The 12,773-nt window shown below is 36.4% G+C and overlaps 1 protein-coding gene across 3 annotated transcripts in view; it reads right to left on the reverse strand.

The window, feature by feature from the left end:
- LOC145664273 (lysine-specific histone demethylase 1A-like) overlaps positions 1-12,773 on the reverse strand; it is a 675,994-nt gene that overhangs the window by 610,139 nt on the left and 53,082 nt on the right. For 2 of the 3 annotated variants that reach the window (XM_081730803.1, XM_081730819.1), the window contains exons 6-8: positions 10,436-10,612; positions 6,744-6,889; positions 1,554-1,644 (exon numbers count right to left, since the gene is read on the reverse strand). In XM_081730803.1, the coding sequence (XP_081586929.1) occupies positions 1,554-1,644; positions 6,744-6,889; positions 10,436-10,612 (414 nt within the window). The remainder of the gene's footprint in view (positions 1-1,553; positions 1,645-6,743; positions 6,890-10,435; positions 10,613-12,773) is intronic. The other variant, XM_081730812.1, reaches the window with a different exon arrangement.

Genomic DNA, 12,773 nt, shown 5'->3' on the forward strand with positions numbered 1-12,773 from the left:
ACGAATTAACCAAGAATGAGAGTTCTCAAAAAGCATCAACTAGCTTAGTCAAAGTATTTTGTATTTATAAGAAAATTATGCAAGGAAATTACTATACTACTCTGAGTTTTGTAGTATTTTTTTAAAAAAGAAAAATGAACATGAAACTGATGAGCAATTTAAAGACACATATTTCACTCCCAGGGGCTACAGGTCACGAAGCAACGAAAATAAATATATGTAATATGACTAATAAATATGAGTAACTCATTCCTCTAATAGGAAATACACGTGAAGCGTAAAAGTTCCAGTTGGAAAAGATTTTTAAACAGGTGACCAGAAAAAAAATAATATTACATGGATCTTGGAAGTGTGTAATATTAATCCTAAGTACTCAGCGGAGATATAATCCATTATGGGTTCCTTAAACATGGAGTTAAGATAATGTAATGGGTTTATTTGTATACAAATAAGACTTCGAAAAGCAAAGTCGACAACAACTACTTTTGCAGTAAGGAATCGGAATTGTCCTTCAATATTTTACATTAAAAAAAAAAAAAAAAAATCAGTTACACACAGATAAAGTAAATTGTATTTATTCATGTGGGAATGCAATGATATATTATAAATGTGACTTTAGGCAAAACTATACGTTGTGATTAAGGGAGTTGTATTGACATCTCAGTGGAAAAATAAAATATTATAAGCTGGTTCAGTCCTGTTAGGCTTAATGATTTTGACTTAGAGCCAAAGCTTTGATATTAAGTAACGTACTATTTTCCTACTGGTTTGGATTAATTCAAAAGCCTTTGATTTAGTAGTAGATCTATCTTTCTTGAATACCCAATAATTAATAAGCTTTTGGAATTAAAGAATAATAGAACATATTTACGTCTGGAAGTGAGAAAGTGTAGTTGTTTTAAAGACTAATGTAATATTTATTTCTAGAGAAAGCAAGAAAAATTTGAACTGGGCCAAAATATAAGCGAATATTCAACTCATTATTCCAAAGAGAACGAATTATTAAAATGAATCAATACACGGAAACATCGGTACTTCATCCCGAGTAAAATACTCTATTTGCTTGAAACAAATTTAGGCTAGGAAACACGTTGTTCATCTTAAAGAATAGTTCCTTTTGAAATCATTATAAGTAAAAATGAGAGCTAATTGGAACGAACTCATTTTTAACATAACGGAGAAATATCTCACCTCTACACAGCGAGTACTTGAGATTTTCGCAAAATTAGGACATATTCTTGGACATATGAGGTTTCAGTATGTAATGAATTTTGCAGAACATAAATCAACAAATTAATTATCCCAATTTCAGTCTTGAATGAAAATTATCACTTTAGCTCTGAAATTATTCACATTTGATAAAGAAATTACTAATTTTAATGAGTTGTAGTGTGTGTTTCTCACGTTCCATGAGCAATTATATTCACACTTTGCTCATCTTCTACGAACTTGTCGATTTACAAAAATAAGTATTTTAAAAATCAGACAATGAAGGTATTTTTTAATTTTTTCTTACTTTAATACCAATTACTTTTCATATACAATATACTTACTCTTTCCTGGTTAGTTTTCAATTTCTCTTGAAGGGAAATTACAGCTTTCCAGTGTTGTACCTGCTTTTCTTTTACGTTCTTCTCCTGCAACCTACAAACAAAAAAGAATACACGTAAACCACACTTATAGAAAATAACTTCTTACAATAACCTTCCAATAGTAAAATCAAGTTTATTAATTTTCTATAAAATTGCACACAGAGTCATTTATTTAAGCCTTGCAACTCTCACTTTACATAGTTCCTAGTACGTAAATTTATCTGTTTTATTAATCTATTCAAAACATGATTAGGGAATTAATATAAAACAACTATTTTGGTAATCATCTATAAGGTTTGAGCTCTTTAAATTAATAGGTATTTTCTTATGGAAGAGAGCTAGATTGCTTGCAGGGAAGATACATCATTCCCTTGTAGAAATCTTATTGGCTTCGCCTTACCTACATTAAGGCATGGAGATTTCTCTTGGGGAACCACTTTCATAGAAATCCCCAGAAGCTCGAAGTTTGAGAGTCTCTGAATGGAAGATATATAAATTTCGAAGATTTTAGAAGGAATGTTCTTGAGGTAAGGAGTGAGGAACTTGTTTTAACAGAATAATTGAAAGTTCCAGGAGTTCTGAATGCAGAACCAAACAATAGTTATGTAGTGTAATGAAATTTATTAGGAAGATTTGGCTATAGTGAAATCTCTATTCAATTACATTTCTACGGGCAGATTGAAGGTGAGGGTTGGAATCCATGTGGAAATCTATCCAGTACTATTCTGCAGAGAACATCCTTCTTAATGATAGAATTTCATTTTAATCTTAGAACCGAATATCTCTAGCTAGATCACTTGTCAAAAATTCAGACTTGAATGCAACAAAACCTTTACCTTTATATTATTTTTATTTGAAAAGAAAATAGCAGTCAGAATTAGTCTAATCTGGTTCAGAAAAACTATGAAAAGTACCACATACTTTCTATGCACAATCAATGAGACTGGAGGATTACGAACTACTGTGGGGAATCGAAGTGATCCAAAACAAACAAAACAAATGTCCATTTTTCCCCTTATCTTTGAATTTTATTTAAATAAAAAAAATGAATTTCCACTTTTACTGAAGTAATTCTGATCTCTGGGTTTTATTCTACTAAGGAAATAGTGAATTTATAAAGGTCAAGTCCATATCTGCCTTCTCCGTTAGTCTAATGGCTAGCGTGCGAGTCTTTGGCGCACAGGGTCTCGGATTCAGTACCTAGTGAGAAAGCATTGAACGTATTAGATGGTAGATGGTTCAGATTCTGCCTTAAGCCGTAGGCTTACGTCTCATATTACCACGATACTGAAAAAGAGACGTTAAATTTCAACAAACAACAAGGCAAGCTCATACTCTATAAGCTGATGATATTTTCTTGAGATTTCGTATATTAGGATGTTAAGGAAAAACTTAACAATTTTTTTCAACATTCTTAAAAGCACAGGGATTGTAGCATCCTTCCTAACTTTGAGATTTACAAGAAAATTATGAGGAGCAATGGAAAAGTCCTCGGAATTCCCCGTTTTAACTATTCATTATCACAATATAGATACAAATTCACTTAATCGCTTTCAAAATAGGCTCTTTGAGAACATACCCTTGTTCCACCGCTCCTGCCATTGCCGGAAACTACACTGAAAGTCCTGTTTTGGTGTCTTTCGAAGATCAGCCGTCGCGTTGGTTAGGATGTCTTCTACGGTGGCAAAACGGCTACCTTTGAGGATCTTTTTTGATTTTGAAAAAGAGCCAGAAATTCACTGGTGCTTCCTGGTCTGCTGGAGCCAGGCTCCTCGTGTTTCCCAAGAGCAAAAAGATCATCAAAGGTAGCCGTTCTACCACCGTAGAAGACACCCAAACCAACACGACGACTGAACTTAGCAAGATACCAAAACAGGACTTTCAATGTGGTTTCCGGCAATGGCACGAACGGTGGAACAAGTGTGTGTGTTTTCAAGAAGCCAAGTTCGAAGCTGATTAAGTGAATGTAACTATATTGAAAAAATGAAATGAAATCTTTCAGTTTTACGTCCCACGGTTATGCCGGTTACGCTAAAGGAGACCATGATGATGATGAGAGATGAGTGAAATGGTGGAATGAAGAAAGTAGGAGGAAACGGGAGAACCCCGGGAAAACCCACGAGCACGGTGTTTGTCCACCACAAAGTCCACACGGTGCGAGCTGGGATCGAACCAGGGACCCCAAACACCGGAGGTGAACGCTCTACCACTGAGCCACCGCGCCCCCAATGTACCTATATTGTGATAATAAATAGTTAATAATGAAATTCCGGGAACTTTTTGACTGTCCTTTGTAATTTGGAGTGGTATACGGCGCCGCAACCCGTACGATGAATATTCGTCGAAACATCACACAAATATGGAAATTACGATGAATTGTGCCCGGTCAACTATTGTCCAGCATTTGCATTGCATGGGTAATGTTCGATAACAGCAGTGTCATGCGTACACCGCGTGAAGGACTTTGGTTTGTATGTTGTGACATTATCAATAATAAAGAAAAGGAAGTGGTAGTATATTTCTACCAATTCCGCTTTCAATAGAGAGGTTGGAATGGAGATGGAAAATCCTCTTAGGATGCTTAATTGGTTGCAGAATACCACTTTTATATACATTGTAGTAAATAATTAGGTGCTATTACTAGTCCACAGTAATGCCTACCTGCAGAAAAATCAGTTCATGCACATTCCAATGTAAAGTACAAATAAAACATGTCTCGGGGATTTATTTTTTTGATACGGTATTTAGTAAGACGATTGAGGCATTCAGAGCACAAGGGAATCAAATCACATTACCTAAGTTTCGAGAAAAATAGACAACGTTTATAAGGAACGTTTGATTATATGAAATATTTTACACTGTTCTTTCTTTCGCCTTATAAGAGTTATTTACAATATCAGAACATTAATCTTTTAACCCTTTGACTACCAATTTTTTTTAATATGAACATTCTTTTGTATGTACGAGTCCTTTAATCTGGAATATTCCTGACATCTGTATACAGTTTTGGAAACTAAACACAGTCTCCTGGTTACATCTCACCCGATGGGAGAACAACACTTTTTTTTAAAAAGAATTTTCTAAAAACAAATTCCCAACGGAGTTTGAATTATTCGCATGGGACACATGTGTCCCGTAGCTGTGAAAGGAGATTCAAGTAGAGATCTCAAAGGTGAAATATGTCCGAAATACCAAAAGTGGGACTTTATTCCCTTGTATATAAAATGCGTCAATTTTCATTTGCTTCCATCACCAATCAAAACTGCATAATCGAAAGTTTGTTTGTAGTGAGTGACACGTGATAAATCCAACTTATCTAAAGATATTCACTTATACTTGATTTGTGTGGTGTTATTGCCATATCAACTAAGACTACAGCGCTAAGCAAACTGTAGAACACAACCTAGAACTGGCCAGAGGGTGTCACGCAGAAACGCCTTGTCATAGTAGTGGTAGACGGAGAATTACCACAAATAAGCCTGGACTCTTTGAATAAACCAGAGATCCATCACATTCAAATTCGTGCCAACTGCAACAAGCCACTTGTATACATATGACAGCATATGATCCCATATAGCACAATCGCAACAACTTGATTGAGACGATAAAATTATTGGCACTTTAGTTTTCCTACGTTTATGTTCTTAAAGTTACAGGAGATGGATAATTAATGGAAGTAAATGAAGAAGAAATTTTTGTGCTCTCCCACTGGGAATCGAACCCGGAACCACATGCACCAAAGTGCATGCAATACTCATTAGACCGACGGAAAGGACTTTGAAGTTAATAGTTTTTGAGAATATAATTGTATTCACATTTATCTGCAACAGTTTACTTAGAGCAAATAACTTACCTACTCTATTTGTTTATCTATATAACAGCTCCCAACAGTATTTTCGAACTTCAGTTTCGTACTCAATTAGCTATTAAGTTACGGTGATTGTATTATACATGATCTGTATTTTATTTATTGATTTATTAAATAGATTCCAGATGAAGCGAAAAGGATATTTTACATTAAAACATTAATAACAAAAAAACAAAATTCTAAAGAAACTTTGCCAAGGTACCTTGCATTTGCTTGATAGAAACAGAAAATCACCATTGCTTAGGCTAACCACTAACCTACGTTCACTCGATAATCGATAAAATGTTAATAATGAACGCTTTTACAAAAATTATTTAACATTTTAAAAGACATAATTATGAATTACTTGCAAATATTTTTTTAAAAAAAATAGAATGAAGCGGATAAGAAACATTTCTGGAACAAAAGATGATGAAATGACAGAGAAAAGTTAAAATACCATGGGGTTTCAACTGATGTCATGGAAAACATTAAACACACAGAGGATACAGGTTAACCAACTACTCTACGAAAGCAAGTTAGAAGTTCCCAACTTGGTAAACGAATCTAAACAAATCACTCACATAAAATTCTTGATTGATTCGTATATTTTGCGGCTTATTCTATTTATTCCTTTGTTTACATGTAAAATATTTAATACCTATACATATTAGAACTGTGTCATATGTATAGTAACTAACACTATGAGTTTACATTGTATTTGTAATCAAGTTTAAAATTCCCCTCTTTCCTTGTAAATTTTGCTGTGTGTTTGCAACGTTTATGAAATGGAACTTGGAATTTTGCGATAAAAGTTTTGGAGATCTCTATTTTTTTAATTATAAAGCTTTTTTCTAAAAGAAAAAAAAAATATCTTTTTGGAAATATGTTTTCTTATTCTCGATATTTCCAAGAAGACATATGAAATTTCTCTCATAAGATATTTATAATTTGTAAAAATATGTGACACATTTTTGACATGTGGATACTATTTCGCCATTAGCCTGATATGAATGAAAAAAAAAAAAAAGAAAGAAAGAAAGAAAGAAAGAAAAGAAACTCAGGATGGCTCGCCTGAAAAAGCTGTTACGCCTTTTCGACCGAGTGTCCCCACCGAAAAAGGAAGGCAGGTAAAAAATTCGGTATGTACTAACCGTTTCGCCACTTATTCACTTTTAAATTGGAAATGATTTAATGTCTCAAAACAGTCTACTGATATGACAATTCCAAAAATTTTTAGACAATGTTGAAGAAGTGAACTGCATGGTTACCGAAAGAAATTAGTTAACTGAAAGAGAACTTACTTGATGACCCATTCCAAAGCTTGGCCTAGAGACACTGGCTTTCCACTGACGTAATTAAAATCGAGCTGATGAGACAAATAACTTGTGGCTTCCAGCAGACGATTAAATTCTCTTTCAACCATTTCGTCCTTATCCTTTGGCACCTTCAACAGAAGTATAATAGATAATAATTAGTATCATTTTCAATAAGAAGAACAGATCATTACTAAACAACGCTAAACATTTCATATATTTTTTACCTAACTGCTAAATTAAAAACTGTTTAAATTTTTTGTGACATTAGCCTCTCCGCTAAAGTCAACAACTATCATCATACGAAAATAGTAATAAAAAAATAAATATAAGCATCATTATCATGTCCTCTTTCCCTACTACTCTATCTCGGTTTAAACCGGTTTTACTTTAATAATCTGATTGGAAGTTTTTTTCTTTCTTTCTTTCTTTTCTTTCCTACAGAACTACCTTACCAAATAGGAGGTGTCCAGAATTACTTCTGTACGTTTATTAAAAGCTATTTTGCCTTTATCTGTTCCGATTAAGTCACAGTGCTTTTAGGAACAACAATTGTAGATGAGATAATCATTAGTGTTACTGTAGCTTTGATATTTCCATGTCTTTTTGATTTCGTTTCCCAGGTCTTCATATCTGCTTATTTTTTGTCCTAAATGTTGTACCTATATTGTGAGTCACTAGCACTGTTACATCTCGGTCACTTCTTGGTTCATTTTATTAATGATAGTAATGTCGGATATTTTGCAGGTACCGTTTCTCGATCCCAGTAGTTTGTATTTATCCAAGTACCAGTTTTGAATTATACAGGGTGCCCAATATACAATGCAACCCGGAGTTTGGGATAGTAGAACTTACTGCTACTACCACGCAGTGAGGTATCAGTTCTACAACAGATGCTGTAAGTGTCTCCTGTTTTGATTCAAACACTGGTTTACACGTTTCACCAGGTTGGCAGCAACTTTACGAAGAGTAGGAGTGTTAATGCTCTTAATGGCGTATAGTTCGAGAATTGTTCTTGTATACCTTTTGTTTTAAGTAGCCCCATAGAAATGAATAGTTGTGTTGCCGGGTGCATGAACTAAAAGTTTTATCTACATGATCTGTATGTTCTCCCGCGTGGCATTTCAAAGTTTCTTTTTCGTTGTTTTCAGGAATTGCATAATGTAGACAGATCCTTAACACACCTTTTGATGCACTGAAACATCAGCAACGTTGCCAATTCAGAGTGTTAATTTATGAGAACTACGATTCCCCTAGTCCCCGAGCTCGTTGAAGATCTTGGGAAGTTCGTGAAGGGGGTACAAGACTTGCAATGCGTCGCTCTAGAGCATCCTACATGCGTTCGATCGAATTAAGGTCCGGGGACCTCGATGGTCACGCCATTCGTTGAATATTGTGTTGCTCCAAGCACTGATCGACCAGTTATGCTGCATGGGGACGAACATTATCATTCTGTAAAATAAATCCTTGACCTCTAGCACGTGCGAAGGGTACAACATGACGATCCAGAACATCATCCTATAGCGCTGAACTGTCGTTGTGCCACGCGGGAGAACATACAGATCATTATGTCCTTCAAGCGAGATGCCATCCTACACAGGAACACCTGCACCACCATATTTATTCCTTTCAAGAATATTGAATAGATGGTAACGGGTTCCTGTTTCTCGCAAGACCAATCTGCGTCGAGAATCATTGTCCAGAGAAAATCTACTCATCAGTAAAAAGAACTGACTGCCATTGCTCCTGGGTCCAATTCACATGCACTCTTGCCCAATTTAACCGCCGCCCCTTGTGACACCAGGTAAGGGGCACATACACACATCACTGGACTTTTGGCACACAATCCACCTTCGTGAAGTTGTCTGCGCAATATACTCGTTGATAGAGGACACCCAGTGGTAGCAACAGCCTCCACACGCACTTCAGTTGCTGTAGCAGACCTATTTCTTCGACTTGTCAAACGGATATATCGATCTTCACTGGCCGATGTCATACACGGTCGACACCCACTGTAACTTTTCGAAGCATTTTGCGTTCTCTGGAACTTCCTCCATAACCTGCTTACCACTGCTCGATCGACATTGAGCCACCGGGCCACGTCGGCCTGACGCTGCCTTGCTTCCAGTCTACCGATGACACACCAGCGTAATTCATCCGGTAAATGATGCCCTGTTGCAATATTCGCCTGCTTCACTCTACACACACACACACACTGTCAGCCAACAATTCCGTGAGCTCATATACCCCTCGCCCGTACTTAGTACTTTAACAAGTCGTGTGAGGGCGGCATAATCGCAAGTTCTTCCGCACAATCTTTCTCCGATCATTCGTCAATGCTCGTTGTATTATGACATCCATTTTCTCTGCATTTCACCACCCCCTTCCCCGTCGTTTCTTTTTTATTGTACATTTTGTGTTTGTTGCTTAATTTATGACGGTCAGTGTACTTTTCGGAAGAAATCATCTTCCGCTCGTTAGAGATGTCTCTTGGGATTTGAAGAATATGGTTATAACACCTGGCGATGGTGCTGTAGTGTTGTGAATTTTTTGTTCCAAAAATTCTAAATATGATCAGACCTGGGGATTTCTAGTTTGCAAATTTTCCAATTGCATGTTTGATGTCTGTCTCTGTTACGTAAAAAGATTCCATTACTTCAATAGAATGAAAACTGATTGTTTCGTTTTTTAAGAATACAGCTTTTGGTTTCATGTGTTCGGGTTTGTTCCCCGATCTGAGACCAGTAAGCAATAATTTCATTGCCTGCTGGCCATTCTGTTTGATGATTCTTGTTGTCCGTAAGTTTCCGATAAAACTGTTTCGGATTTTGTTGGAAATTATTATTTTATTTATTGCGAGTAGTCGTCTCCTTGTATCTATGGAGTCTTCCTGCACACAGTTGTGTGAATTTATACAGAATTTCTGTGATGATCAGTTATGTTTTCTAGTTTTAATGGTTAATTATGTGTAACTTCTTTTCTTGTAACATTTATATTACTAACTTCAACTATTCTGGATAGTTAGTTATATATTTGCCCAAAGTTTGTCAAAATAGAATTATTGAACTGCTTAAGACGTAATATACTCCACGAATGTTCAATGATAACTCACAGAATAAAATAGATTTAAACTTAGGTATTTTCGAATAGTTTTCGACATTTACCTTATATTTTCACAACATTTCTTTATAAATTGAATCTAGATCCATTTATAACGGCGTCCTTACGTATTATATCTTAACTGCATAAAAAAAAAATCTGTCTGGCTACAAAACTTAACAACGTAAATGTACAGGTCTGTCCATAAAAGAAAGTATCTTCGGTACCAGACCACTGTCCATAACAACATTTACATATTTATACAGATTACTGTCACATTCTTCAAATTGGTTAATTCCCCCCTCCTGTGAAGTTTTTCTGTATTTTCACATTCACTGGTGTAATTCTGTATTATCTGAGTTTAGGCAGTTTATTATTATTATTGTGCTGAGCATACTTTACTAAAGTACGCTGATAAATAACTGAATTAATGGGTTTTCCGACATCTTTTCTACCAAAACATTACAGTTTGTCCAAGACAATTCAGTTACGAAAAACTATCGTCTTACCAAAGCACAAGGATACTTGAAATAATTTACAATATATGATGAGTATCATCTGAAAAGTGAATATTTACTTACTGTTGTACCATTAGATTCATACAAAGGACATTTTTGCCGTATTTTATGTAACTCCATATTAATCTGCTTCGACAGAACGGTCACAGGATTCCCTCCAAGACCAGTCACAACCATAGCACCAAGATCAGCAATGTAGGATCCTTTGCGGAACGTCGCGATGCGTCCACCAACTCTGTCCTATAAAACAAACACAAATATCAAAAACATCCTCAGCTAACAATTATTCAATTACACTAGAGAATAAAATAATTGAAAATAGTAGCAAAACTAAATATAAAACAAGTGTAGTAAGAACTAAAGTGTTTAGAATAAATTTAGCGTTATGTATATAAATGGTAACACCCCTATGTGAAAACTGTTGTTTAGTCTCAGGGTCGTAGTCGTAGATCCAGTTTTTGTTCTCGTAAGACCTGCGACATGAAAGTTTGGTTTGATTATCCAACATGTGCTACGAATAATCAGAGAGCCGGACACGGTCTGACTTCTGTTCTAATCTGAATACAGACTTTGAATCAATGTAGTACATGTCCAAAATAGATGCGAAGATTGCCAGCACTGTTTCGTATGACATATTGATGCAATGTCCTGAGACAAGTTCTTAATAATTCTCATGCACAAGTTCACTAATTTTGCAACATTTTCAGGAAATGTAATCACGGAAAACTGCCCATTTCCTACTGAATTTCAACAATAAAATCGAGGTTCTGCAGCATTTGAAGTACGAGTATCACAAAACCCATTGCTTTATAGTCATACGCCTCCCACACCATTCGAAAGGATTACATTTGCCTAAATTAACGAAAAATTTGATGGCAGCTCACTGATCTAGCTTGCAATCGATATTGGAATCGGAAATGTTTGCACGTTGTCATGAATATGCACACGTCTGTCCAGTGGCAAAGATAGCTAAGAGAAAGGAAAGACAAGACGTTGTAGACTGATAGGTTACAATACCTTTTATTCAAAATACTTCGTGAATTAGTACATGCACTGAAGCTGTTGCTGAACTTGGGGACGCAGTCTTCATACTCTTATTTCGGAATTGCCCCCAAAATCGCAATAGAAGCCTTTTGGATGTCTGGAATGGTGTCGAAAAGTCTTCCTTTCAGCGCCAATTTCAGTTTCGGAAATCGCATGAACCCAAATCTGGAGAATATGAGAGTGATCGAGCTCCACGATCCTCTTTTTGGCTGAAAACTGGGGTACCATCATGCTCTTGTGCAGGGGTGCATTGTCGTGTAACAGACCATGAGCCTTGTTGCCGATATTGGGGTCGAACTTACGAATCCTGCAAAACAACCATGTAGTACTCGGCCTTCACAGTGTGGTCCTATGGAGTGAATTCCTTGTGGATGCTTTTACAATCAAAGAAAATTGTGGACAAAGTTTTGACTCAGCTCTTCTGCATGCGCAGTTTCTTCGGTTTTGGGGCCCTTGAAACTTCTATTTTGAGCTCTAGGTAGTTCGTACTAAAAGTACTGTGTTTCCTTACTGTTACCATGCTTATGAATCCCAAATCTACGTAAGTCTCCACAGTCTTATATTTCATATCTCTACAGTGTTCCATTCTGCAACGTTTTTGTTCGTCACTGTGTGTTGTAGAGGGGGGACACTTCTAAATGGTACACCTTAGCCGTAAATCTCCATATGGCTGTACCATTTAGGAGTGTCCCCCGCTGTACAAACCGCGTACAGAGCATTCGTTTGTAGAAAATTTTCGGCTAGAACGAGATGGACAGTACACTTCGGAATTCCAGTGAGACCTTAGATGAGCCTTGCAGATGCACAATGGTCCTTGTGTACAATACCAGCCACTGTTCGGAAGTTTTCGTCAGTTTGCACAGTTACTGGAATTCCAGTGAGATCTTAGATGAACCTTGCAGATGCACAACGGTCCTTGCGTACAATACCCGCCACTGTTCGGAAGTTTTCGTCAGTTCGCACAGTTACTGGTGGTCCTGGTCGTGAACAGTCTTCAATGCTCTCCCGATCATCACAAAAGTTTGGTTCAATTCGACTAACACCTCACTACTATAAATGGTTTGAATGGTTTAAAAAACATCTCTTTTGCACTTCTACCAAATTTGAAACAGAATTTAATGTTCACACGTTATTCCACTGTTCTCTTCCGACCAACGTTCAGCATGTATTATAAGTCGCAAGGTCCGAACATATCGACTGTCGCTGCTAGCGCTTTGCAACTTTGACGGAAGATAGTATAGATATGTCGCTACGTAGTACATATACTTCATAGATGGCGCTGGTGGTTTCGTGGCAAAAGATCAATCACCTTTCCCACTGGATTTACTGCATTATTATTATTATTATTATTATTACT

Source organism: Thermobia domestica, chromosome 1, assembly GCF_964235325.1.
Source record: "Thermobia domestica chromosome 1, izTheDome1.hap1.1, whole genome shotgun sequence".
NCBI lineage: Eukaryota > Metazoa > Arthropoda > Insecta > Zygentoma > Lepismatidae > Thermobia > Thermobia domestica.